The 27,924-nt window shown below is 48.6% G+C and overlaps 2 protein-coding genes across 2 annotated transcripts; one reads left to right on the top strand and one right to left on the bottom strand.

Moving 5' to 3' along the window:
• Positions 1–519: 519 nt before the first annotated feature.
• Positions 520–10,289, top strand: LOC101158830 (Kv channel-interacting protein 2). Its single transcript, XM_004066177.3, has 9 exons — positions 520–808; positions 8,145–8,243; positions 8,351–8,475; positions 8,571–8,640; positions 9,003–9,073; positions 9,194–9,301; positions 9,371–9,475; positions 9,792–9,854; positions 9,931–10,289. Exons 1-9 carry the CDS (start codon positions 736–738, stop codon positions 9,976–9,978), a joined length of 762 nt encoding a protein of 253 aa, XP_004066225.2. The 5' UTR covers positions 520–735; the 3' UTR covers positions 9,979–10,289.
• An 881-nt stretch (positions 10,290–11,170) lies between these two features.
• On the bottom strand, positions 11,171–27,785 carry LOC101173369 (junction plakoglobin). Its single transcript, XM_023959977.1, has 17 exons — positions 27,686–27,785; positions 27,473–27,577; positions 21,418–21,467; positions 20,546–20,707; positions 20,218–20,471; positions 19,865–20,103; positions 19,538–19,739; positions 19,106–19,250; positions 18,908–19,011; positions 18,496–18,834; positions 18,237–18,389; positions 18,038–18,157; positions 17,763–17,913; positions 15,203–15,324; positions 15,047–15,086; positions 14,013–14,175; positions 11,171–11,660 (listed from the first exon to the last, which is right to left on the bottom strand). The coding sequence occupies exons 3-16, from the start codon at positions 21,425–21,427 to the stop codon at positions 14,015–14,017; spliced, it is 2,202 nt and encodes a 733-aa protein (XP_023815745.1). The 5' UTR covers positions 21,428–21,467; positions 27,473–27,577; positions 27,686–27,785; the 3' UTR covers positions 11,171–11,660; positions 14,013–14,014.
• Between the last annotated feature and the right edge of the window lie 139 nt (positions 27,786–27,924).

The following is a 27,924-nucleotide window of genomic DNA, read 5'->3' on the forward strand; positions in this document are numbered from 1 at the left end:
TAAATCTTTAAACCAAACATAAACAGAACCAGAAACAAACCCAAGAACTGTAGCTGGAACTGCGGTCATGACCGGACCTTCTCCGGTCTGTGTGCAGAACCACAGTGGAGGTCCTGAACCTCCTTGGAGATCAGTGTCCCTCCATCGTCTCAGAAATGATCCAGAGTCTCTGCCGTGTTCGAGTCTGGAAGACTCCCAGGAGAACCACAAAGACGTCCATCATCCACACATGGAGGGCACCATGTAGAACCTCTCCAGGACGCAAAATGGGCCCATCCAAGAGTTCAAAGAGAGCAGGCGTCCCCTGACCACTTTAATTTATTTTAATTTAAAATCTGAGTTTGAGATCAACTTTGAGATATATTTATGTGTTTGATCTGAGATAGGATGAAATTGGAGTTCTGTGGCAGCTCCTGGATCTCCTGAAAAAGCTTTTTTTCCCCCTAAAAGTCTGACTGCTCTCTATAGCGAGCCGAGCCGGGCCGGGCTTACACATTCTATCAGTATCCGGGCCAGGGCAACATTCTGACCTCCTCCCAAACTCCCGCTTTTCTCCTCATCCACATCTGCATCAGGATTACCTGGACTTTGGCTCCACAGACCGCACGCTATGCGCGTGCGTCACATGCGCGCGCTCTCCTCTCTAAAGCGGGACGCAACCAGAGGATGACGCGCAGAGAAGCCGCCTCTCCGTGACGCGCAGAGCGAGCCGGTTCGGCGCGCCCAGGAGCTACGATGAAGTCCAGCAGCCAGGACCAGAGTCTGTCGGAGTCCAGGGAGCTAGACCGGTCCTACGACCCGCTCACAGGTACGAGTCTGACGGGCTTTGACCGGCTTCTGCGCGCGCGCTCGGTCCGGGCAGATGGATGGACCGTCCGTCCACTGGGTCTCCTGTGGCGCAGGCGCGTTCGACGTTGACGTGAAACTTGATCAATTTTCACTTCAACTTCATTGAAAGAAAACCGAGACGTGGGTGTGAAGAAGCGTCAGGACCCACGTAGTTTAGATCAGCGGCTTGTTTATAGAAACTTGAGATGTTAGATAGAGTGGGAGTGGGTGGGTGGGGGTGGGTGGTGGGTGGGGGTTTCAGTTTGGAGGGGGATCCAACATGTTTCCATATTTGAGTTTGGACACAGAGGTCTGTGGGAGACGTCAACCTCCGCACGCGTTGAAAAGCATGGTGGCAGGAGCATCATGGTCTTTTGTGTTGAAATAATGTAGGACAATGTTGTGTGTGTGTGTGTGTGGGGGGGGGGGGGGGGAGTCTGTTAAAAATTTTTGAACTCTAATGCTTCAAAATGTTCTGGATCAGCTTTAAACCTCCGACTTCCTCCCATCAGGAGCTCATTCCTGTTTTGTACCCTCCAGCCCCAGTTCTCCTCATTTTAATCTGTTGGAAGGTAAATTCTGAATACAGTAACTTCCACTCTGAAGTGTTATTTTTCATTGGTGCGAGACTTGATAAAGATTAGACCAGATTTGGTCTTCATGATCTTTTTGTTCTTGGTTAGCTGTAGATACAGTTGTTTTCTGAGCAGATCAGAGGATGTTTGATTTTCTCTGGGTGGGTTTGCTCTGCCGCTCTTCCAAAAGCTTCCAGAAATAGTTTTTTTCTTCTTAAAATAGCTCATGGCTGATGCTAAAAATAACCAGTTTCTCACGTCACGTTTTCTAGTCAAGCCCTGAGTTTCTGTGAAGGATGACGTTCGGCGACGGTCTCCATGCAGCAGCTGGGTAAAACCGAACGGCGCGTCCCAAGCTGGGGGAGGCAGCTGTTGGGATTCTGCTCTTTTCCAAGACCTCACCAGAGCTCACAGAAACCTCATCTTCGCCACCTACAAGCCTGAAGAAGACGTGGAAGAAATCACAAAGCTTCTCAGATCTTCCATCTGAGTGTTTTTTATCCTCGGATGACTGAATCAAGTTTCTGTCACCTTTTTTTTTTCCTCCTGAGTAAATTCTTTCAATGCAGTCAGGTTTGAATCAACGGTATAATTGTTGTGAGGGTTTTTCTGCAGGCTCTACCTGGATTTCTGTTCCTCTTCCTTCCACATACTCTGCCTTAGTTGAACTCTGCAATAACCTGCTGGCTAGAGGTGAGCAGTGACCTCCAGTAAATCTGCTTTTCATAGATTTACTCCAGTGGCGGATCATAATGCCTGCACTCACAGATTCAGTCATTGGGCTCGCTTTGTGTCTGCAGATGAGTTCTGTTTGGAGTCAAAAAGAAGCTGAAGCTTCAATCCAATCCTTCAATCATTTTGCATCTGCGTTGAAGAAAAGATTTGGCTGATTTCCTGAAAATTGATTAAACAAAGATGTTGACTGAAAAGATAAAAACAGGATGGAGGAGGTTGAAATGTGATTGTGTCCATGCCTTTTCCATAATCGGAGTCACGTCCTTCTCAGGGATTACAGTAAACATAGAGGCTGTTTCCATAGCAACATCTGCAGAATGACCCTGCTTAAGCCGTCATGACCTCTTCACTGAACACCAATTCAAGCAGGCTGAGCATGGGAGGGGGGCTTTGCTCTTCCCAAACACTCCTCGGATTTTGTTGGATGGTCGGGAAACGTTCCCGTCAGGATCGCCTCTTTCTTTCTAAAAACTCAAAACGTCTCAAAAGAAGCAGCAAAGCAACATTTGGTCCAGATTATCATAAAGCTTCATTTTTAAATGAGGGTTTTCTTAAATTCTTTCAAAGAAGTCAGGGAAATCCTCCAAGTTTGATAGAACCCAGATGATTCAGAAGCTTTACAGAAGTAATAAAAAAAAAGCCATAAAAAACAGTCCCACAGAGAAAAGCTGCACAAACATTGGAGAATTTAAAGTATAGACTTCTGCTGAAGAACTTTGAATTCTGCTTTTAATGGCAGCAAAATCCAAACAGAGCAAATGAAGACACTGCATCTGTAGCTTTAGGTCTCATCGGCTGTGTTGGCTGTGCTCACAAACTAAAGTAGAACAGTTATTTACACAGTTCTGCTCATCAGAACTGCTCATCAGAACTTTGCAGCGTTCAAGAGAAACCTTCAGAGAATCTCAGGAACAGCTGATAATCTGCACAAACCTGGCAACAAAAATCTTCCACAACCTCTGAAAGAAGCAGCTTTTTTGCCGGACGACCACTGAACGTCTGATCTACTTTTGGTCAAACCTCTTCAGGTGTGTCTTCAGTCTGTTCATGCTCTGCAGCTTCCTCCTGGGGGGTCTGAGGGTCTGCAGAGCCAGATCCGCTGGGGTTCAGCCAGGAATCGAGGAAATGTGCAGGAACACGAGGAGCTCATCACCTGCATTTGCTTGTTACGCAACAGAGAAAGCAGTCGAACAATCCCGAAAGAGTCAGAATTATTCCTACAGGGTTCATTTTTTAAAAATAGATTTTTTTCCTGGAGCTCAAACTCTCCTCTTTTTTCCTCCTTCCTTCTCTGGTTTCCCTCTGTGTCCTCTCAGGATAGTACAGTTTAAATGTGTTAATAACGATGAGGGGGTGTTATTGATCGCTCTCAGAAAGCTCTTTAAATGGATGATCAAAGTCACCCTGAGAGCCTTCAGTAGTGAGAAATCCCAGCTCTGAAATGGGACTGTGGTAAAACCTCAGAGTCCATCAGAGATACACACGCACGCGCACACACACACACACACACACACACACACACACACGCGCACACACACACACACACACACACACACACAGTACATCAGCTGCAGGCTGTGGTGGTTTCACTCTGTGAAGTGAGAGCTCTGGAAACTGGGGTTAGATCAGTTAAACAAAAGCTTCACATTTTATTCTGCATAAAACTATTAGTCAAAATCATCAAAAAGCTTTAGGTCTGTCGCACGACATGCACCGTGGAGATTCATGAAGGTTCATGAACATCCACATAAAATTCATAAAGATATAAGTGTCACAGGAACAGGCAGACGGCTGGTTCCAGGTGCAGCAGGTTTCTTATCTGAGCTGAAAGTCCACCACGCTAAATCAGGGTCAGGCAGGCAGGAGTCAATAACGAGCCTGAGAGCGTCAGAGAAGTAAATGGGGTAGTAAGGATCCAGGCAAGATTTGGGTGTGCAGCATCCAGGAAGTGTGCGCTGGGGTTGCTGGGAGATGTAGTGCGTCTAGAACTCTGGGGACGGCTCCCGCCGGTGACCAGAAGGGGAGACAGAGCTCTGACCTCTGACCCACTCCACTGAGAATCATGTTTTTGGTGTTTTTAACTTGTTATTGTAGCATCTTTCTCATGATGGGTGATTAAGATAACATTTATAGTTCTGAGTATTTCTCTATTCAAATAATTTTGAGTCAAAAGCAGATGAAAAAATTATGTTGGGAAAACTTGTACTTGTTTCGTACAAACTACAATGGGGGGGCCATAAGCTCCTTGTTTCGTTCCATGATGACGCCTCCAATTGCAGACAAATAGATCCGTGTTTGTCTTTGTTTTCCTCGTCTGGATTAATTCTGTAAGGCTGGATAGCTCCAGTATCGATCGCAGCTTTTGCTGCACCGCTACTGTTAGGTTGGGGAAGTCAGGGGCTGTAAGACAGCCGTAGACCATGTAAACAAAGGGATTATGGGAAATTGATACCTGCCAGCAGTCCCGCCTACAACTGAGAGGTGAATTTCTGATCAAGTCCTGCCGCTCTGCAGAAATGTTGTCTTTGAAAACGACACCGTATTTGTATGATATATATATATTTTATAATTTACTCTAAAAAATGACACAATCATAATTAAAAGACTACTGGAAGCACTTTGAAAATAGACCAAAAGATGACTGCAGTGGGTCTTTAAACAACCAAAAGGATTCCCAAAGATTCAAAAAGATCTCTAAATATCAACAAGATCCACAAATGTTCACAGATATTCATAGTGAGCCAGAAAACAATGATCAACAAAGTTTATTAAAAAGCCATAATCCAGAAAGATCCATAAAATAATTTTGTTAGAAACAAAAAAATTCCCCAAAGATCCATAATTAATTATAAAGATTCTTACAGATTCATGAAGGTCAAATAAAAAAACATCTATAAAGATCCATTAATGTCCAGAAATAATCATTAAAAAAAAAGAAAATCAAAAAGATACATAAAAATCAACAAAAACTTCCCCATACATCCACCGAGATTCACAAAGAGCCATACTGATCGGTAAAGATCTAAAAAGACTCATAATGATTCAAAAAGGTCCATAAAGATTAATAAAGATCCATCAATAGCCATAAATAAAGTAAATAAGTTAAGTAAAGTAAATTCACAAAGATCCAAAATGTTTTAAAATGATCAGACCCAAAATGTTCCCGATGATCCAAAAAAATCAATGAATATCCATGAGGAGATAAAGAAAAAAATCCACAAAGAGCCATAAGGATTCATTTAGAGCCACAGAAATGTATAACTCTTGTGCTATCCTAGGCACTCCATGTTGCCGCTTTCTGCAGGAATGTCCGAGCGGCATTGTGGATGAGGAGACCTTTAAAATAATCTACTCCCAGTTCTTCCCTCAGGGGGGTCAGTCTCTCTCTTTCTGTGATCCAAAAGCAGGAAAGTTCTTGTTCCAAAGCTGGCATACCTGAACTCACCACCAGAGGGCGCAGCTCCCATCTTCTGATGAACTCAAGTTTGCTCAGGATTTCTTTTTGTTGGTTTATTCTCCTTAACCCTTGTGCTATCCTAGGCACTTTAACATTGGGAGTTGGGTCATCTAGACCCACTAGACAGTGCTCTGAACCTTTTTTCTTCAATGATTTGTGATCTTCACTGATGTCCATGGATTACATGAAATCTTTCCACCTTTATCCACCTTTGTCATGGTAGGGAGAACACGTCAATGTAAGGGGGGGGGGTCATCTAAGATAGCACAAGGGTTAAAGATCCTTGATGATCCTTGAAGGTCTTCAAATGCTTTCTGGATGTTATGATGCACACATGTAGAGGCTCCTCTGCCTCCTTCACGGATCTGGTATAAACTATGGGATCCAGAAATCACGACGGGTTCTCAAAGTATAAATGTGACGACTCTAGAAGAGTCTGAACTTTTTCACATTTGGATTTGTAGAAAAACTGGGAACTACTCAAAGCTGAATAGTAATTGACTGAAATACTGAAGAGCCGTGTTGGTTCAAAGCTGCTGCTGCTGAAAGAGATAAAACAAAAGAATCAAACAATGTTACGGCAGAAAGACTTAAAGATCAGAGAAAGATGGTCTGCTCTTCAGCCCCGTTGTCTTCGTCAGCGTCTGGCAGCACGGCTGCCATTTGTGAGGTCTGTCCGAGACCTGTCTCTGCGGTCGGTGTGTGTCCGACACACACATGCAGCCACCGCCGCACACAGGTGATGGGTCAGATCAGACGCAGTGGAAGCCACCATCCTTCACTGAGCTGAAGAAGAAGAGGGCGGGATCGTTGGATGTTCTGTGGGATGAACATGGAACAATGAATAAATGAGGAGGGAGATGCTGTAAAACCATGTTTCACTCTGGAGTCACATCACAGTAAGGCAGAGTGACGTCACAGCGAGCAGAGCATGAAGGAAGCCAAAAGACGTGATGGAGTTCTCTTCATGTCTTCAGGCTGATGATCTTCTATGAATGAGACGTTTCCCTCTTGTCCTGAATCGTTCTCATGAAGGTTTCCCTCTTCTTCTGGAAGAACCTCATTTCATGTTCCTGCAGCTTCGTTATCTCTGACGGCCATGAACGTTTGGGTTTCTTTTGGCCCCCTGTCATCTGGCTGTGACTCAGCGGCCCCCTCTACTGGTAACGGATCGACCCACACATGAAAATCATTCTGTTTTTTAAAAAAAATTCATTTGTTTTTTCAAAATAAAAGACTCAGACCAAGAAAGCGGTGCAGCCCAGCGCGACCCTTACTTTGAATAATGTGGTGAGTCTGTTGTCAAGGGAACCTTCTGGCAGCTGGAGTGTGAGTTCTCCTCCAACACGCTGCTCTGCCACAGACTGACAGTCATGAGTGGGAATCAGTCCTGTGATCAGTCCGTCCACCAGCTTCAAGAACATCTTTCCAGAAACACAGAAGCTTCAAAGCCTGTGTGCTCTTTGCCTGTTTGAACTCCAGCCAATGTTGAAGGATCCTGATGTTCAACAGATGAGCAGACTCAGCTCTTCCTTTTGAAAATGCTTATTGTTTCCAGACAAATGTAATACAGTTATTCGAATGGTTAAATATGGGGTGAGATTCCTGACCTGACAGCTGAAAATGGGGAGTTCCTCACAGGAAAAGATCTTGGAGGTGAAGACCTCAGGCAGGAAGTTGGACCCGCCAGAAATCCGTAATCTGCTTGGCAACAGAATCCTTTCTGTTTTTAGATTAAGGCCATTTCCGGCAGCACTGAATTCACCTGTTTCAGCTCCACACCTCTGCCTTGTTGAAGCTTTTCCAGAGTGTACAGGTGGAGGTTGTTCAGCTTGGTGGAGGTGGTGGAGTTCTCTTTCTCTGTGATCTGCGGGAGTTTTTCTTTGAATTAAAAGACTACTAAACTGTATTCAGCGAATCCAGCATTTCTGTGGTTCCTGTAGCCTTTGAGCTTCTGTTTAACATCGTTTTGTCCTTTTTAATCAGACAGTTAACTTGGCAGCTTCTTCGGAGAACGTCGGGTTCTGGCTGCCGTCATCTTCATGAGCTAATTTACCATTTATCAAATCACGTCCCAGTAATGATCTCAGACTTTTGAAAATGTCTTTTAAGTTTTAAAACATGTTCTTTAGCGCTAAAACCAATGGCAGCATCTTCAGTTCCGACTGCTTTTTGTGTGAAGCTCTGGTTTTCCTGCTCAACATCTGCTGGAGGTCCCACTGCTGTATGTCGTCTACGCAGGACGGCGGTGCTCCCAAACTCGCCGAGTTCTGGATCGTCACTCTTCAAAGACGCACCGGAGGTGTGTTCTTCTGAAGTTCAGCCAGAGCAGCAGGTGGTTGATGGTCTGAGATGAAGACTGTAGACCACATTTGCTCAGGAGTTGATGTTTTTGTTTTGAAAGAACAGCTCTGTTGTTTTTTGGGGTGGGTGTGCAGACATGAAGCAAAGATGTAGATAGAATTTCTGAGCTGCTCGCCTTTAAGCAAACAGACAGAACAAACTTCATCAGAGCTCCATCTGACCCTAAACTCTGCTGTTGTTTCCAGGTAACCCTCCATCCAAACCCCAGAAGAAGAGCTTTAAGCAGCGATTCCTCAAACTGCTTCCCTGCTGTCCCTCCGACTCCAGTACTTCAGTAAACCAAAGCAAGTTGGAGCAAAAACAGACAGTGGAATTCTTCTGTCCAGTTTTCAGTATTGTCCTTTCTGGGAAAGAGGTTCGCCTGACGCTTGAACGTTTTTGTCTGTTGCAGGAAGCATCAGCGACGAGGCGGAGCTGTCCGCCGTGTGCTTCAGGCCACAGGGCCTCGATCTCCTCGTTCAGCAGACCAGGTTCAGCAAGAAGGAGCTGCAGGTTCTCTACAGAGGATTCAAAAACGTCAGTCTCCCTCCTGCAGCTCAGCGGCTGATGGAATGACCTTATGCACCATGAAAAACCCCACACTAAGTTTTCCATGTTGCCGCTTTCTGCAGGAATGTCCGAGCGGCATTGTGGATGAGGACACCTTTAAACGAATCTACTCCCAGTTCTTCCCTCAGGGGGGTCAGTCTCTCTCTTTCTGTGATCCAAAAGCAGGAAAGTTCTTGTTCTAAAGCTGGCATACCTGAACTCACCACCAGAGGGCGCAGCTCCCATCTTCTGATGAACTCAAGTTTGCTCAGGATTTCTTTTTGTTGATTTATTCTCCTTAAAGAAGAAATAAGTTGTGTTCATGATAGACTGATGTATCTTTGGAGTCAAAGTGAGGCATAAAGTTTCTAAATGTAAATGTTGTTTTCATCTTTGAGGATGAGAAAAGGTCAAAGAAAAGCACCAAAGGCCCAAACATATGAGTTTGTGCAGAAATATTTGTGATGTACGATGAAAATGAGAGCGGCTCATAACTACGTTTCTATCGTTTTCAGATTCCAGCATGTACGCTCACTTCCTGTTTGAAGCTTTCGACACACACAACAACGGATCGGTCAGCTTTGAGGTGGGACTCAGACTTGTTCAGCTCCTCTTCTTCTGATGAATGTTTCTGAAATGCTCAAAGGAACTCCGACCTGGAGCAAGAGGCCTTGCTGTGATGAAGCTCGCTCTGTTACTTTTGCAGGACTTTGCTGTGAGTCTGTCCATCCTCCTGAGAGGCTCCATCACTGACAAACTCCATTGGGCCTTTAACCTGTATGACCTCAACAAGGACGGCTGCATCACCAAAGAGGTAACCCCCCCCCCCATCGATTGGAACTGCCACTTTGGATTCCTCTCATCGTTTGCTTCTGTCTTCCAGGAGATGACAGACATAATGTTCTCCATTTACGACATGATGGGGAGGTGCACGTACCCCAGCATGAAGGTCAACGCTCCCAAGGAGCACGTGGACAGCTTCTTCCAGGTGATCAGCATCTCCTCCTGTGCAGCCCGTGTTCCCTGGTATCTACTCTGAACGACCGTTTGTGTTGTTGTTAAAGTGCAAACATGTTTCATATCAAACCCATCATGATAGATGTTTATGTTTAGAATTCTGATTTCTCTTGAGGAAAACCAGGTTAACCCAGGAAGTAACACACCCGGTTTATTCTTAGTGCCCTTATTGTTAAAATCCACACAGGAAGTAGAATTTTTTTAAACTAAATTTACAGAAAAAGCAACAGGAAATTCTTTGCTTTTTTGAGACCTTATGTCGTTCCGTGTGGCTTCTCTTCCTCCAGAAAATGGACAGCAACAGCGATGGCGTGGTGACCATCGAGGAGTTCTTGGACACGTGTCAAAAGGTCCGGTCAAGAACATCATCGGAACTTCCTCACAGCTGCTGAGATAACAGGTTTGGTTGCTTTGCTCCCCATCCAGGATGAGAACATCATGCGCTCCATGCACATGTTTGACGATGTTATCTGAGCTCCGTCGGAGGACCACGCCCTTCCACCTGCAGCAGACCGGAACGTCTCGGAGGTGCAGGGACTCCCACGGCAACGACACCAGACGTCGACCCCGCTTCTCCAAAACCCCGTTTCTGCAAAGACTGAGCTGCTGGCGTGAAACGTGAAGGTTTTCCATCTGCTGATGCATGAAGATTCTAGGATCTGCTTTTGTGTTTGCATGACTGATACAGACGAGATGGTGCTGAAGACTCACTCACACCGGTTCCTACAGTTCTCCTCACGTCCCAAAGTTCACTTTTACTAGAATTAAATGTGCTGCTCAGTGAATGCCGGCTGATCTCTGAGCTGTTTTTGATCAACAAGATCCAGAATTTCTTAGACAGAAGTGTGAACTCAAACTGAACAGTTTCCACCAAGACGTTCAGCAGATGTTTCCACACTGAAATATCTGCTCATCCGCTTCCCGTTGAGTGTGAAATACTCCAACATAGAATAGAATACAAACAATTCCAGAAAGTGCCATCCAATCACATTTCCAGAAAAATAAACAACACAACATATTACAATCTACACTAGAAATGAAAAAACAAAGTAATTGGAATCAGTTACGGCAAATTAACCTAATTAAACTCATACTAGTCCACTTAGAACCGCTTCTCCTCCACATCGAGAGGAGCCAGTTGAGGTGGCTCGGGCATCTGGTCCGGATGCCTCCTGGACGCCCCCCCCAGAGAGGTGTTCCGGGCATCATGTCCCACTGGGCGGAGGCCCCAGGGAAGACCCAGGGCATCCAAACGTAGCTCCACTCCTGCTCCAGGTGGGATAGAGCAGCATGAAGGGCTGTGGCTACGGCGTCCACTGTGGATCCGTTTCCTCTCAAAGCGAACTGACAGGTCAAAGCTTTGGGTCAGGAGTGATGTGATAAGACTCCAAGTTATTTTAAATACATTTTTCCACTACTGGTGTGAGCGCCACTGGTCGGTAGTCACTTAAGGTGGAAATGCGTCTTCCTGGGCACGAGGACTGTGATGGAGGATTGGAGACATTGCAGGATCCAGAGCTGGAATGAAGAGAAGCTCGAGATCCTTTCCAACGTTTTCTGCAGCTTGAGGTGAAGAAGGATCTAAAACAAGTTTAGTCTTTGTAGGTTATAAGGAATAAAAATGTATTTGAAATGACGCAAAGTCAAGAATCAAAGAGACACCAAAGCAGTTTGATATAATCTTTATTTTATAAACAGATTTTCAGTAAAAACTCTGAAGTACAAAGACTAAGTTCCCTGTCAGTAGTTCGCTCCAGACTAACGTCTCATGAGTTCACGCATCCATCGGCTGCCCTTCTTCTGAAGCAGTGGCCACGCCCCCCAGAGCCACGCGAATGGCGGCGGCGTGGAGCATGCAGAGTTTTTAACTGTTATTTTTTTGTTTCTCATAAAAAAGGAAGCTACATGATTATCATAACAAAATAAAATCTCTTTGGCGTCGAACACCCACCCAGAAGCAGAAACACACACACAGCTGAAGCCTCAGCGCCTGAACTAGAATCAGTAAAATTAGTCTATAAAACACAAGTTCAGCCCTGTTAAGATTATGAGTCCCATATTCTGTAATAATTGCATATTTTACATCATGTGGGGGGGCACAGGGAACACTCCACTCCTTCCTGTTCTCCTCCTGGTCTCAGCTCCTCCTCCATCCTCTGAAACGACACAAAAACACTTGTTAGTTGGCTTCTTCTTCCTGGATGCCTCACGTCTCCATGGAAACAAGGATGCGGGTGGAGTCCGACTTTTTCTTTCCACAGCCTCATTTTTTTTCTGTTCAGTACCCTTTTATTTAATCTGTTGGTCACATTTCTGCACCCCTGAAGCTGGATTATTGAAATAATCTGGCTCGAGTTATTTTGCCCTTCCAGACGTCCTCAGCTGTGAGCTGGACTCACTCATCAGACTCCAGGACTCCACCTGCTGCTCTGTCCTCCTTTGTTGGGAGAAACGCTTTGGTTTCTTGGGTTCTGGGGGGGTGGGGGGTGGTTGGTCGCTTTATCTTGGATCACAAAGTGCTGCCGCTGAAAAAAAGAGAGCTGTGCAGCAACGGCTCGTCAACTCGCATCAGGTTCAACAGCCAGAGAGCCCCGTTACGTAACAGAAGGAAACGGAGCAGTGCTCCCCCTAGAGGACGGCAGTGGGATTACCGTCCACCACGGAGTGAAGAATGTTCTGCTCCTCTTCCTCCTGCATGCTGTGAAGCTTTTCTTTCTTGCATTTAGACTTTTTGAGTTTTCAGGATGGTTGATGTTCAGAGGAAAAGCTTTGAGGTGAAGAACGACGGCAAAAAACCAGCAGTGACTGTGAATCGATCACACTTTTTGAGCACTTTTAAAATGTTTTTCAGCTCATTTGTTTGTTTTTTTAAGCCCATCTTGAAATGAATTTGTCGGCTCTAGGGTTTTTCCACCATCTTTTGGAAAAGAGCTGCAGAAAAGGACACAGCCTCCGAGTGTCCTTAACCTTTCTCTGTCCTTCAGGTTCAGGATTAAAAATTCGTCTTTTTATGAATCTCAAAGCCAATAAACAGCTGTGGTGCAGAGGTAGAGCGGTCGACCTCTGATTAGAAGATCGCAGGTCTGGTTACTTCCCCGTGCACCCGTGTGTGGAAGTGTCCTTGAAAACAAGACGCTGAAGCCCTCCTGTCTCCTGGTGGACATAGCTTGGCGCCAGTGTTCAGCATCCGTGTGGGAAGAAGCACTTTGGGCCTTCTGAGCATGTTTGTATGTTACAAACGTGGACGAGGAGCCTGTGAGCACAGGGCTGTTACCATAGGAACACAAAGAGGGGCAAAGCAGTACAATGAGATTTGTTGGTGGGGCCCTCCAGCCCCCCCCCTTTTTTGTGCAGATGTGAAAGACTGAAGCGGATCTTCTGCTCAGAGTCGCTGCTGATGAAACAAATCAGGGAATGTAAAGTTTTATAGAACGTTAGAACCCCCCCCCCCCCGTTGGTCGGATCGTTTTAATTTACTGACTGCTGTGAGCGCTCAGGTCAAGAGAAAGCGCTCCATCAGCAGCAACAGGCTTTCACAGCTGCGACTGCATTCACCCGTCGCCATGGCGACCCCTTCTGCCACAGAGGCTTTTTTTTTTTTTTTTAGAGCCTCAGACCTCAAACCCAGGAAACTTTTTCTGTTCTAAAGAATCCATAAAACAACTGTTCGGGTCCTCTGAAGTGGGCGGAGCTTTACCAAAACCACCTTCAAGATTTAGATTCACCAGAAGAGAGACGCTCAGGATGCTCCTTTATTACGGGACAAATAAAGGGGAAGTCCTCCACCCCGACAGTCAAACATGGTGGTGGGAACATCCTGCTTTAGGGTTGTTGTTTTTTTCAGCCAAGAACCTCATCACAACATGATCAGGATTCTGTGGAGAAGCTAAGGATCAGGGTGAGGAGACCCTCCAACCCAAACCTACAGACGAGAGACAGCGAGCGGATCAGAGTTCAGGAAGACTTTGATCTCTGGACTTTTTTTTTTGTGGAGGGTTTTAATAACTCTGGACAATGATTCCTCTGGGGCTTCAAATTCTGACATTGCCAGTTGAGAAAACACTTGGTAGAAAAAACATAACCGAGGTGAAACCTAAATATCCATCTTTGTTGAACCTTCATGTTCCTCTTAGAGAGTCGATCCATCAACCACACTTCCTGTGGACGTCCATCTGTGAGGCTCACGGCTGGTTTTGGTTTCCACTGATAAGAAGAGGAAAACGTTTGACAGACCTGCCCGGTATAAACCAAACAGACCGTCACGGATGCTCTAAGCTACTGTTCTGTAGGCATGACAACGAGGAACTCAGGGGTTGTGCAGTGGTGGGAGTAGCTTAGTAAGGGATTACCATAATCAGCAAATCAGAATCATCTGTAAAGTATTACAGCTCAAACGAAGAACCTGAAGATCTGGAACCACAATGTTCTGCAAGAACAAACCCGTCTGAACGTTTCCAAAAGTCAGTGACTGTTAATAACCCCCCCAAAACAAGTGGAACAGCTCTGACCATTAATATTGATCTGGGTATTGTCCCTCGTAGTAGCCTGGTTGGTATTCGTCGGGCATCATGCCATTCATGATTTCCACGCCCATGCCCATGCCCATGTCGTCCATGCCGTCCTGGTCAGCCGGGTATCCAGCAAACCCCCCCTGGAAGCCGGCGTCGAGCTCTGGAACACAAACAGGGTAAAAGCACCGATGAGCAGAGCGTGATGAAGGTCGCTGCAAACGTTTCAGGAAAACGGACTTTTGTTTAGCGCCAGTGTTGGTGTTCCTGGATAGGGATGGGTACCAAACTCTGTACCGACCTGGTACAGATGTATACGGAACCACCAATACCATATAAAAGCGTACCGATCTTCACTTCAGTACTTTGTTTTGGACATAATCACTCCACTCAGTTGTGCTTTACAATTCCAGCCAATCCTTTCACCTTTCCAGCGATTGTAGTCAGGCTCCTATAAGATGGGTAAGCTGTGATGGTGGGCGGAGCTTCAAGCTTTAGCTGTACTTCACAATAAAAGATTCTAACTCAGCGACTTGATGAGGTAGAGAGCTGTGTACAATGTTCCCTGCCCCCCCCCCCCAAAAAAAAACAAAAAAAGACGTTGTCATGGCGATGAGCGGTAAAATACGTGTTTACCTATACATGCATGTGTAAAAACAGATTCATTAAGCATCTTAGGCCTTCAGCCTTCCATGCTGCTTCATCAAACTTTTTATTTTAAACTTTATTTTTGTTACATTAAAAAACAAACCACAATCAGAACAGAGGTCAATCCTAGATGCTTCCTTCTTGTGTGTATTTGTTGTAAAGTGTCCATTCTTCTGCTGCAGACGCTTTTTTTTCCCTTTGTAATAATTGAACTGAAACTGAACTTGATTGCTTTTGGACAAATGTGGGATTCAAAAATGAATGGTCATGCTTTTTTTTCTTTTTTTGCCCCCCCCTCCCTCCAGCTGTGTGGCAGCGGGCTGTTGACCCCCCCCCCCCCCCCCCTTGCTAAGGTATGTGCTGTGTGTGCACATTTGGCTGCTCACCATCTTGGTATGGAGGCTCCATGGAGATGTTGTTGCGGGCCTGCGGACAGTCACAGAGGAACATTAGTGCTTCAACGTTCATCTTCGCACTCCTCTGAGTGACACGTCTTCTTTCACATCATGGCTTCCTGACAGCAGGGGGCGCCGCACACTCACCATCTCCCAGGCGACTGGGTCGTGTTTGAACAGGGAGTGGGTGAGCTCCATGGACACGCGCTTCTTGTGTTCCAGGCTTTTGTCCTCGGAGATGCGGAAAAGCACGGCAGCGGCATACGTGGCTGCAGGGAGAAGATCAGAGAACAATCAGAGAAAGAAAAAAAGACAAACATCTCAAACATCCGCAGAGATCTGGAGCAGCCCCGACCACCGCAGGCTGACAGGGTCTCCTGTAAGACGTCCACGTGACTAACAGAAAGACTCCGCCTGACCTTGGGCCTCATTCCTGAAGCTGACGTGCTCATCCTGCATAGTTCTGACTCATCCGTCGTCTCTCACATCATTAGTCCAGATCCTGACCTCCACCTCCTTCTGGAGAATCAGCTGTGAGCACATCTGTGCGCGAGCTGTCTGCGGCTGTTAGTGCTTTTATGCTGCTCGGAAAGTACGCTCAGTTCCTGCAGCGCAGAGAGTTCATGCAGGAGGCACGGCTCCTTCATCCAGCAGGACAAGGCAGATGCACCAAAAAAACAGAAAGACAACTTCTTCCTCGAGACAGAAAGTGTCTCCGTGTTTTATGTGAGCGCCTGTGTCAAAATCACATCTTTGTCCTTTTTGACATCGGCAAGCGTAAACCGTCCTCTGACAGACGGAGGGAAGCATTTGAGTCCAGTTCATCCTGTTTACTCCTGATCCAAATCATGGATGCTGAATCTCACATAGATGAGATTCTCTGCAATGTCAGAGGAAGATGCCACTGCTGACATCAGCATCAGGAACATTGGGAACAAGACTCTGGACGAAGTACATCTTTAGGAATATTTCCTTGACTGAAGACAAACAATGATGTGATCAGTGGCTGGATGAGCTCAAGGTTAGCCTTTAGAGCAGGGGTCGGGAACCTATGGCTCGCGAGCCATATATGGCTCTTTTGATGGTCACGTGTGGCTCGCAGACAAATCTTTAATTATAGTTTTTTATTCATTAGACCATTCCTTCTCGGGCGCGATGCGATGCCAGAGGCGCGCAGTAGTATTGATGCTTGGAGAACAAAATCTCTGCCAGAACTATCACTTTACTATTATCTATTATTTCACAGAGTTTGTACCAGCCGGAAACCTGTGAATTGCCGTGCCTAAAACTGCGCGCTCCCGTCTCTGAGAAAGAGCGTGCAGTTGCGGAGACGGGATGTGTGAGGGAGAAAACAGAGGGTGGGGCTGAGGTGTTGTGGGGACAGGCAGCAGGTGAATCGCGCTGGGATTGTAAAAACGTAAAACCCGCTGCCCGTCACTCACTGCGGCGTGTGAGTGTGTGTTTGGCTCCCCGTCTGCATGTGAGCAGTCTTTCTCACATCTACAGAACATTCAGACCAACCTAAGATCACGTTTAAAGTCTCAACACCTGCATGAAGCAGAAACTCACCACGTATCAACCAGACTAGACCATCAGCAAAACTAATACGAGAAATACTCATCATTTATTAGCAACAGCATAACAATGTTATTAAAAAGAATCCACAGACTTATTGTACTTTAAAAATGTTGAAATTAAATCAAATGCACACATTCACTTGTATATTTAGTTTTAAACATATTGTTGCGGTCTGAGTTGGACTGGGTGGCTGTTGGGCCGCGTTAAAAGTTCTGGAGTTCATTGAACGCGTCAAGCAGAGATCTGATTGGCCCTCAGTTCTGTCGCTCAGCCTGTTGTTAGGTAGTTTGGACCAATGGGGTTCAGCTATGGGCCGAATAAGGGAAATGGGAGGGCTGGAGCGGGAGCAGGGGAATATAAAGTTGGGAGAAGCGCTCTCGTCTCGGCGGGAGAGATTCAGGAGTTGCTGAATTAATTGAACGGCGTTTGTTGCGGTCTGCAATAACAAGAACAAAGAACCTTAAATGAGGTTAAGTCTCCGTGCCTCAGTGTGGGAAAGAGACACTACATTATTGTATGGCTCTTTCAAAATTACATTTAAAAATATGTGGCGTTTATGGCTCTCTTGGCCAAAAAGGTTCCCGACCCCTGCTTTAGAGCTTCGGGGTCTGCTTTTATTTTGAAAATATCAAAGCACAGTAACAACCGTTGGTATGTTTCAAAGATTTTTTCGAAGTTCCACCAAATAAAAAGATACATTTGGATATTTTTCGGTCTCTTTCCTGTCATTTCAAGCTCATTAATGCTTTTGTTGAAGAGATTTGGGGAGAGTTTGAATAAGTGCTTTGGTTTTTACCTTCTTAAGCAGACCAGCTGTTCTCCCTGACCCCAGAGGAAACAAAGATTTCAGACACTAACTTTCCCCTTTTGCTAAATTCGAGAAGACGTTTAGGATTTCTTTGCAGATGAAAGACGCACAACGAGCTCTGGAAATGAAAGAAACATGGAGTTTCGGGGGAAGGCAGCAGGATCCAGCCTTCACACATCAGCAGAAACATGTGCTCTCTCATAATGGACCACAGAGGGAGAGCGTGAAAACGGCACTTAAACGACGCACAGCTGCACGTCCAACTGGCTTCCGTCTATGACTAAGTGCTGCATTAGTGCAGCCTTATCGCAGCAGTCCTACCGATGCCCTCGTTGTTGGAGTGCAGCAGCTCCATCAGAGGAGGCGAGGCGCCCTCGGCTTCAATCTTAATAGCTGACTGTTTGTCAATCGCCAGCTCGCAGAGAACGCCGGCGGCCACGCGCTTCACGTTGTCCACTGATGAGTAGAGAAGCTGCGGAGAAGAAGGGCGGTCAAAGAAATCGTGCAATGGTGTGATGTTACCAGCTGAGGTGGAATGAGTCCGTTTGGCTACAAATGACAGGAATACCGAGACTTTCAGCTTCCTGGTTGGTTACCTGGACAAAGAGAGGAATGATGTTCAGGAGGGCGATTTCCGCTCTGTTGGTGGGATCTCTGGCCAGGATGTGCAGCGCTCCGGTGCATCCCTCCACGATCTCCTCCATCCTCACTCCAGCCTGAGGTCACAGGGACAAGCGTTACTCTGCTACTTTCTGATGTCAACAAAGCCCTGCAGCTGCACCCCGAGACACGCACCTGGAACGTCTGCTGGTTGGACGAGTCGTGTTTCTGCGTGTCCTGGTGTGCTTTGATGAGCAGGTTGACCAGGCGGGGCAGGACTCCCGCCGCTCTCAGGGCGTCCTGGTTTTCCTGGCACAGGGCCAGGTTCCGGATCAGACCCACCGCAGCCTACAGGAGGGGAAGCCACAGGACGCTGTCATGCAACACTGCCCCACACTCCTTTTCCCTGCTAATGACCCCCCCTCCCCCTCCCCACTGTCTCCACTCCCCCCACCTTCACGACAGGCCAGTAGTAGGGCTGGTCCACCAGCTTGATGATGGCGGGAATGCCGTAGTGATTCCTCACTGCGTTTTGCGCCAGCTCGGCCTGCGGGTGGCGGGAGGTCAGATGCCGCAGAGCGCAGACCGCAGGCTCGATGATATCCTCCCTTTGCGCGGCGCGCAGAATGGCGTGGATCAGCGCCTCGATGCCGTTGTTCTGGGTGACCAGAGACTTGTTGTGGCCGTTGTTGCAGGTGAGGTTGGACAGGATGCCGGTGGCACAGGTGAGCATGTTGATGTCGTCGGAGCTGAGCAGACGCACCAGCATCTGCAGCAGGCTGTCCAATCCATCCTGGAGGAGAAGACATCTCTGAGCAGGCCGCAGCAGAACAACACATTTCTGACGTTTCACGGTGAGGACAAACCTCCTTGGTGGCAGCATCAGACAGGTTTCGAAGAGTCCACAGGCAGTTCTGCATCAGACGCTGGCTGGAGCTGTTCAGGTGTTTCCCCAGAGCCTGCATCCCACCTGCAGGGACAGAAGCAAACATGTCAGAGACCAGAGCCCGCCTTGCTGCAGCGCTTTAACGCGAGAGGCGGAGACGCCAGCAGGAAAGGCGTACCGGCTGCCACGATGGCCGGTTTGTTGCTGGGGCACACGGACAGCACTTTGAGCACGCGGCTCGTGGTCCACAGCAGCTTCTCGTAGGTGTAGTTTCTCATGATGTGAACCAGACCCTCGGGGCCGCCGTTGGCGAGGATGATCAGCTGGGAAACACACGGCAAGAATGTTTGAGCGGCTTTAACAATCACATCAAACATTTACATGAACTCAAGTAGTCAGATTACTGTAATAATCAGATGGACCTGGTTGAACCTGAGAGACGGGATTCTAAAAGCCTTCATCACATTTCGGCCTCTACATGTTGTGATTTAGGACTTTTAAGGATGATCAGGATTTATCTTGCAACTAAGTCATAAAAAAATGTCAGAGTCTGGTTGACGGGCCTGCTGTGGATGTCGGACAGGCGAGTTCTGATCGTGGTTCCACACACCTTGCTCTCCTGGTTTCCAAATGACAGCAGCTGCAGACAGTCTGTGGTGATGGCCAGGAACTTGGGGTTGCTCTTTTTCAGCAGAGGAACCATCCTCTGCAGGCCGTCGGCCAAACGCACGGCCATCTTGGCGCCGTCCTGGTGAAGCAGGAGGTTGTGGAGTGTGGTGATGGCGTAGAAGAGCACGGACTCCATGGGTGAGCTGAAGACAAAGCGCTTCGTTTAATGCCAGCTTCGATGATCACAGCTTCTGAAGATTGTGACTATTTCAGATGCGCATCAAAGGAAGCGTTGGACCCCTGACAGAAGATGAAGCTGCCGTTGTACCTGAGCATGCGCACAAGTGCAGGAATCCCGCTGGATTTGAAGATGGCGAGCAGCCCCTCCCTCTTGTGGGACAAGTTGTGCATGATGCTGGCGGTGGCTCTGGTCGTCTCCATGTCACTTGTGTTCTGCATGGCTCGCACCACCGCCGCCACCATCTGTGGCGACTGCATGAGCGCTTGCCGCGACGCCTCCTTCCGGCTCAGCTGGTTGACGATCTGTGCGGCCCTGCTGACCACGAACTGAGGAGGGGGGAGGGGGGGGGGGTACATTTTAGGGTCTAACTGATGCAGAATCAGAGCCCCTCAGGCTGCTCCTGCTGCGTGCAGCAGCCAGAGCATCTTTCTCCTCATCACCTGGTCTTCGTCGTTGAGCAGCTTTGTGAGCTCGGGTACGGCTCGAGTGGCGAGCTCGGCGTCGTCCTGGTAGTTGATCAGGTGGACGATGGCCGCCTTGAGCATCTGAGACGGCTCGGCCAGCCGCTGGACGTTGGTCATCTGGGAGGCGTCCGTCTGAGTGGACAGGATGGCGGTGCCGGACTCCAAGGTCTCAGGGAACATAGCCGCACGCACACGCTGGGCTCTGGTCATGGAGTACTGAGCGTCCAGGTCTGGAAGGAGGAGACGGAGGTGAGGGGGACTGACGGCACACCCCCAGTTTGAGTCCTGGGTGAAGCTGCCTTACCAGGCTCCCCATGGGTGACGGTGGCGGTCATGGTGTGATGCCTGATGAACTCGCCGTCGTCTTCTCTGACCGTGGTGGCTCCAGACTGGATTCCTGAGTCCATGTGATACATCGTCTGCTGCCACTCTGTCACCTTCCTCGCGCCGCTTTCCATTTCCCCCACTGCCGGGCAGACAGACAGCAGTTAGCTCCAACAAAACCACAGACGGAGGCCTTTCTGGGACCGCTCTGCATGATAACCGGAGCTTCCTTTTTCACGTTCAGGAAGTGACATCAACATGGTAACAAAAGCAGGAAGTCAGAAAGCTCAGCATCGCTTTCAGAAGAGCAGATCCTTTCCCTGTAATCCCACATCTCCACAGATGTGGGATTACAGAAACACAACTGTTTTAGGCAGTACGCTCTGATCAATAGTTCTGTGAAAAGTCCCTTCTTACCAAACAGAATCATTTCTCACATGGAATTAGGAAAATGACTGACTTGAATCAAACAAAGACTCTGAATGTGAAGTAAGTGAGATGGACCGCGGCTGTAACACCAAATATGTTTCTGGAACATTGCTTTGGACCACTGAATGTTTAATGAGATCTCTGCAGAACCTAATGGCGTTTGAAGACGCCGACACTAAAACAACATTCAAATTGCTTCCTTCCATCTCCTCGACTTCCTTCCCTCTCCAGCGTGCGTCAGGATTTGCATACAGAATTGCACATGATAGAAATGTTTGGGGGGGGGGGACACTTGAATGCGAACCGTTTCAAGCAAGTTCATGCTTTTATACGTTTTTATTAAAGCCATCAAGCATCAAAAACGGGTTGAAAACTGAATTAATGACATCTGGAAATCCAGAGCAACGATCAGACGGGACTTACTCATCGCCATCTTTGACGTCTGCGGTCAAAGGAACGGCGCCGGAGCAAACCTGGAGCAGAAGAGAACATGTCAGCTTCACTGTCAAACATACGGCTTTCCATGAACTACTGAACTTATTAACCCCCCCCCCCACACACACACACACATAAAACCCTGCAGCCACTCCACCTCTGCCAACAGAGGCAGCAGAGGGGGTGGGGGTCAGACAGCTGCTAGGCCCATGGGAGCTGCCCGGTGCTGATAAACAGCCATCAGGAGCCAGCCTGTCAGTTTGGATTCCAGTGGGGGGTGGGGGGTCTCAGTCATGACGCAAGGCCTGAGCAGACGCCTGCTCCCACTGCACTCCGCTGGACTTTTGCTGAAGCAGCACCTCCTCTGAAACCTCCTCATGACATGACGGTGCATGTTTGCCGTCAAATCACCCGACCGGTTTAACACGCCGCCGCACAGAAAATTTGTTTTTACGCGCACGCAAAGATCAAGCACAAACCGTTCTCAGCTTTAAGGAGACCCCACAAACCCACAGAAAGCCCCCCCCCCCCCCCCCCCCAAAAAAAAAAAAAAAAAAACAGAATCTGCAATGTTGACCAAAATCTGCCCCCTGAGGAATCTGAACGACAGAAGCTGAATCTCTGCTGAAACTGCAGAAACGCAGACGTCTATCAAAGTTCTGGCGGAATGAACCTAAAAGCACTTCTGCAACATATCACTGATAACCTCCACAACCGGCATGTAACCTGTTCCACCGTGAGAAAAAAGAACTTTAATCTGCCAACCGAACATCCAATTAATAAAAACACACCTGTTGTAACACAGTACTTTGTATGTGTGAAGGTGAAATAGACGTCTGCGGTTAATTTCATGCACATCATCAAATACACGCCTTCATGCACACACACACACACACACACACACGCATGTTTGGGTGCGCATGCACGAGCATTGTGTGTGGGCATGCGTGTAGACGTGCATAGGAGCATTTGCACGTGTGTGTGTGCGTTAAACAATTACACACTGGTGCCAACCTATAACCACCAGGATTTATAGGGGGGGGGGGGGGGGGGGGGGGTCGCCCACTCTACCTCTGCACCACGACTGAAGTTTTTTGTATTTATATATTTCTGTACTAAAGATTCTCTGCTTGATCCAGAATAAGGGAGAAAATGAATCAATGATGGATGTTTGGATTTTTTTACTTCATTATTGAGGGATCAGCTGATCCCTCAATAATGAATAATGACTTTAATGCATTCAGCTAACACTAGGATCCAGATGTTGCTCTGCAGCTATAAATATCAGCCGTTAAACCTTAGAGAAAATTTAAAAACCTCAAATATTCGTCGTTACGTTTTGTTTTTCTGCTGTGGTGGCTGCTTAAAGCACCGGGTCTGGTAGGAAGGAGTGACTGACTTTGTCCTTTTTTACCTTCGTCTGTACATGCCCACTTCTGTTCCTTTGTCAGATCAGTACCTTTTAAATCTCTCACCTTTCCTCGACATCCCATAATGTTTGAACACACCCCTTTGCCTCATCTCATGAATGTGAGCTGTGGAAAGCTTGCAGAGCGTTCCTGCGGGCCCCACAGGACTGTCTGTACCTGCAGCTGCATGTTTTCCTCACACCTGTACACCGTCAGGTCTGTGAAAAATGCAACCAGGTGAATCACGGCGCAAACACACGTTCTACAGCAGACAACCGTAAATCTGGTTTCTAGGGCGCGGCGGCCTCAGTTAACTGCTGCGTCACGCCCTACTCATCACCAGGCGGTGCTCAGCTTCTACCGATCAGAAGGTGAAACCACAAACATGAGCTTGTTGCCGTCACTGATGAGATCACGGAAAACCAGAGAATGGGGCAAAACTTGAAGCCATTTCTGGAGAACCTGAAGCCTCTTGAGCTTCAGAAGGTCCTGCTTGTTGTTCAGATGGGACTTTGCTCTCTTCCAGTTAATGAGTGACTCCTCTTCCTCCTCCTCCTCCTCTCGCTCTGTCACCACCACTCATCCTCCCACACACATTAACTGTAAAGCTGAGGCCACGGTTTGGAAAAACAGTTCACACCCCTCCCTCCCTCCCTCACACAGTCTTGTTAGGCAACAGTTTCTCTGGATGACTTCAGGAGGCGTCTTCAACAGAGCAGCCAGCGCAGTAAACGCAGGAATGCGTGTCAGTAGAAGCTGCCAGAGAGCAAGCTGCAACAAAAAGCAGCGGTGGAAGCGTTCCAGCTCCTCCTGAAGGTGGAGTTCAACCCGACCTGCTGCTGAAGGCGGCGCTGAGCTCCAAGCTCACGTTAACCGCAGCACCGATGGTCCAAACTAAGGTCAGAGGGGTCAGCGAGGAGAAGAGGAATGGCTCGGCCCCGCCCCACCCCACACCACAGGCACGCCTGACGGCGAGCGCCTCCCCAGCAGTGAAGGGCTCTCAGGGAGGGAGCGGCAGAAGAGTCCTGGAGGAGATCCAGTTCAGAATTCTCCAATCATTAATAAGTTTGGCCGGAACAAACGGAGCTGCGGGCCTGAGCTGTTCTCGGTGTCACAGCAGGAATGAGTCCAGTCAGGGAGGGGCCCCTGGGGTCAAAGTATGGCCACAGACTCCTAACACGCAGAGCCCCCAGTGATGTTCGTTATGGAGGACGTTCCTGTTTGGCAGCTTGAAAGTAACAGATTTGCTCCTCGCCTTGTTAGACTTTAACACGCTTGTTGGAGGGTATTAAGCAAAATCTCAGCTGTTTTCAGGCTGGGGGGGGGGGGGGGGGGGGGGGGGGGGGGGGCAATTTATCATGGCTCCAAACCACCATGGTGAATGTCTGCAGATCCATAATGGGACAATAACACACAAATCCAGTAATCCAACGGTTTTCTTCTTTATGGACACAGTATCACACCTCTATTTCAGATGATGTGTTCATGGTCATCATGGAAAATGGGAATAATCTCCTCCAGTAATTAAGTGCCAGCAGCAGCACGGTGTGGAGGCGTTAGAAAACATCCAAACATCACGACCAGCCGAGCGTCACCAAAGCGAGAGCTCCCTCAGCAGGAAGCCCCCCAGGTCAGCCAGGACGCTGTCGCACATGCTCATGTGCGTCCTGGAGGAGACCTCTTCACATGCAGGGGGGGCTCCTCCGACTCCCAGCAGCCTCGCTGCTCTCATATGGAGGCTGACAAGCAAATAAAGCAGATTATGCTTGTCCACATCTGTAAAGCTTCTTGTACCATCTGGATGAGGAATCGTTTGACATTTAGGTCAGCCCCCCCCCTCCCAGCACAACCGCTCTGGTGGGGAGACACTCTCTGTGAGCCCCCCCCGACTGAAGCTTGTCTGGCTGTGCGCTGGCGGGGGGGACAACTGGATTGCAGTTTGCTATAAATCAATAAGGGAGGATGTGAAGTGATGCACAGCTGATGAGTTTATGCTAACGGATGACGGGAAGTGCTGCTCACCGCCGCCGATCACCCAACAGCTGAGAGCGGCCCGCGGACCACGGCACCAACCCACGGGAGGCCCGGGTCCACCAGGAATCGCTTGAGAAATGCCAGATGACCAAAGTGACGTCACTACAAGGAGAGGCAGCTAACGAGAGCGCGTTACCAGAGTGCTTTTGTGCAACGCTGCACCTGTCTGGACCCGACGGGTCCAGGTCCTGGATCTGGATCCGGTCCAGACTCCAGTGAATAAAGCGAGCAGCAGAAAGGCCGGAAGCTCCTGTCCTGTCAGCTGAGTCACAGCCGTGACTTTCACGAGTGGAAGTAGGCCAGCGGCTGCAAACTGCAGCGCAGTGGAGATCCCCCTCTGGGCCCTCGCTGTGAATTAAAGGAAACGTGAGCCGTCTCAGAGGAGGCGCCCGGGAGCAGCCAGGGATCGCATTACACACAACTGATAAAAGAGGAGGAGGAGGAGGAGGAGGCGTGGAGCGGGGTGCAGCCAAGCAGCAATAACCGCTCATTTGCCAGGAGTACTGCACAAAGTTCACCAAACACGCCGGCATAAATATGACACAGCCGGAGGGGGGAGGAGTCACAGACTCCCTGATTCTAGCCGAGGTCATGCCCGCCTTCACGCTGACGAGCTCCTTTTTGGACTCTCCAGAAGACCGAGGAGCCCGTTGGGTAAATGTTGGGATCTCTGAACCCCAAAGAGGACGAAGCGCGGCTAGATGGGACGGCACGCCGATGAGCCTAAGTTGGTGTAAGAGGCTGAAAACGGCGTGGGGGGTGGGGGTGGCGAGCTGCTATGCATCAGTGTGCGCTGTGACACAAGATTAATTTTTTAAGGAGAGGGCACGGGGGGGGGGGGGGGGGGGGTGCTGCTGACACCCCACAGGAAGGTTGAGCTGCTGTCTGCAGGCTGTGTAGGAACCGGTCCAGAGATGCTGCCAGAACCAGAACCGGGTCATGAGAATGTGTTGTTATCCACAGCAGCGCTCCTCTAAACAGCAGCGGAGACGGATCGAAATCTTTAAAAAAAAAACACCTCCTGCTTATTTGCTTTCTGTTTCAACCCCCCACCCCCCACCCCACTCCTCAGATCGCAACTCTGGCCGATCATCCAAGTGTGAAAAGTTTCTCTTTTGACTCAGACTCTGAATGCAGTGGTAACATGTGGTAATGAAGGACATTCTTCCCCAACAGGAATGGGGTGGGGGGGCTCAAACAGGTCTGACATGGTTTCTAAAGAGAGGGTGTCATCTGACCTCGTCTTAGTCTCGGGGGTCACTGATCAACCTTGGGGTAACTGTACTTCCCTAGCATAAAGGCCCTGACAGCAGGAATGCGACCTGACGGTGGGATTTGTTTGCTGCTCTTGTAGTACATCAGTCCGACTCTTTGCATTCTAAACAGAAATGACAGCGTCGACTTCCTGCTGCTTTGATGTGATGAAAACAAACTTCAAGTGGAATAAATCGGATCTTGTCTGCTGGATCGGAGGCTGTCGCATAGCCTCAGCGAGGCGCAGATCCCAGAGAGGCTGATGGGAACTCTTATCTCTCTGCATTCCCTTCACATGAGAAAAAAGGAAAACAAAGACGAGCGCAGAGAAAACAAAGAGAACGGAGAGTTCCTCCTGGAGCCGCGGCGCCTCGAGGACCAGGAGAAAGATGAGGGCCGGAGTTTAATCCAGGGAGGAAAAGATGAGGCTGGGGTCTGTAATCCCTCGGAAGCAAGCAAACCTGTAAACCGAGGGGCCTCCTGGGTCCTGCTTCTGCTAATGTAGGCCAGTATCAGAGAATTTGGGGGTTGGATTAGTCATGTCACCACAGCTGTGGAATCAACTGTAATTCCTCCAACCCACCCGCCCTCCCCAGGAGCGGTTTCCAGTGTGTGCGTGAGTGGGAGGGGCCTCAACAACCACAGAAACCTTTTTGAACAGGTTTCCCTGTCATGTAAACAGGAACCTTTTGTTTTTGTTTTTTTTAATCTATGCTGGAGCTCTATCACACCTGCCAAAGAAAGTGAACTACCAGAGGTCTGACTTAACCCTGGTACGGATTAAACCAGACCAAAGTTGATCCGGGAAAAGGCTCTGGAGTCCATAAACTGACTTTAATATCAAGGATCGAAGCATTCTGTCAGTGGTGAGGCTTCAATGACACCACGGAATTTTCTTTCTGAGGCCTCTTTGATATTCGCGCCGCAGGGAAACACAGACCCACTTTCCTTTTTACCTGCCGCACGCGCGCGCGCACGGCGCCATGGAAACAGGGTCTTACGACAGAACCGGCCCGTGTCAACGTTCGGTACCAGGTCCAAGTTGCCATGTTAAAACTAAAAGCCAGGACGCGCGTTCACGCGGACAGAGACAACCTGTGGTAGTTCGAGCACGCGCTGAACTCCGGAGCAGAAGCGGGCAGAGTTTTGAGGCACGCGGAAATGAGGGCAGAATGAAAGGCGCCGGGCGGTCACAGCACACAAGCGAGCCACTATGCAGCCACAAATAGACCATTTCGAAAACACTTATTTTTTTTCTGTCACCAAAACGAGAGAAAAACATCGATGATCCAAACGGCAGAGGCCGCATTATTAGCGCGGAAAATGTATCGCGTCGTGACTCCTACCTGAGCTAAAGGCGGAAGGCTCTCCAGAAAATTCCGGCTGTGTGTGTTTTCTGCGGTGCGAGTCCTTCGGTTTCGTCGCTCCTCTCCCAGCCGTTGCTGCCGTCGCTGACGGTGAAACAAATGAGTCAAAGGAGCGTCACCTCCGCGCAGGCCCCGCCCACCTCCCAGCGCGGCCCCACCCGGCCCGGTTCCCCAGCCGCGAGCCGACCTCACCGTCCGGACCTGCTGCCCGTAAACATTCACTCCCTCCCGCTGCAGAGCGCCGAAACTTGCACAAAGATCCTCTATTCCGAAGAGCCCCACATCGGGGGTGAAACCCCAAACCACAGCCAAACACGGTTAAAGCACTCTTTCAGACAGCTGGTGGGGGAGGGGCTCTGCTGGGTAACAACAAGGCCGAGCGTTTGTTCTCAGCGCACCTGCGTGACGCTCGACCACACCTTGATTACAGC

This window comes from Oryzias latipes, chromosome 1 (assembly GCF_002234675.1).
Source record: "Oryzias latipes chromosome 1, ASM223467v1".
Taxonomy (NCBI): Eukaryota; Metazoa; Chordata; class Actinopteri; order Beloniformes; family Adrianichthyidae; genus Oryzias; species Oryzias latipes.

Excerpts from the sequence above, each read along its gene's own strand:
- LOC101158830 (XM_004066177.3), top strand. The coding sequence starts at position 736 with ATGAAGTCCAGCAGCCAGGACCAGAGTCTGTCGGAGTCCAGGGAGCTA. Across the intron at positions 9,074-9,193 it reads ACGGATCGGTCAGCTTTGAG|GACTTTGCTGTGAGTCTGTC; the intron begins GTGGGACTCAGA and ends TTACTTTTGCAG. Across the intron at positions 9,476-9,791 it reads ACGTGGACAGCTTCTTCCAG|AAAATGGACAGCAACAGCGA; the intron begins GTGATCAGCATC and ends CTCTTCCTCCAG.
- LOC101173369 (XM_023959977.1), bottom strand. Across the intron at positions 17,914-18,037 it reads TCATTCCTCTCTTTGTCCAG|CTTCTCTACTCATCAGTGGA; the intron begins GTAACCAACCAG and ends TCTTCTCCGCAG. Across the intron at positions 15,087-15,202 it reads ACCCAGTCGCCTGGGAGATG|GCCCGCAACAACATCTCCAT; the intron begins GTGAGTGTGCGG and ends GACTGTCCGCAG.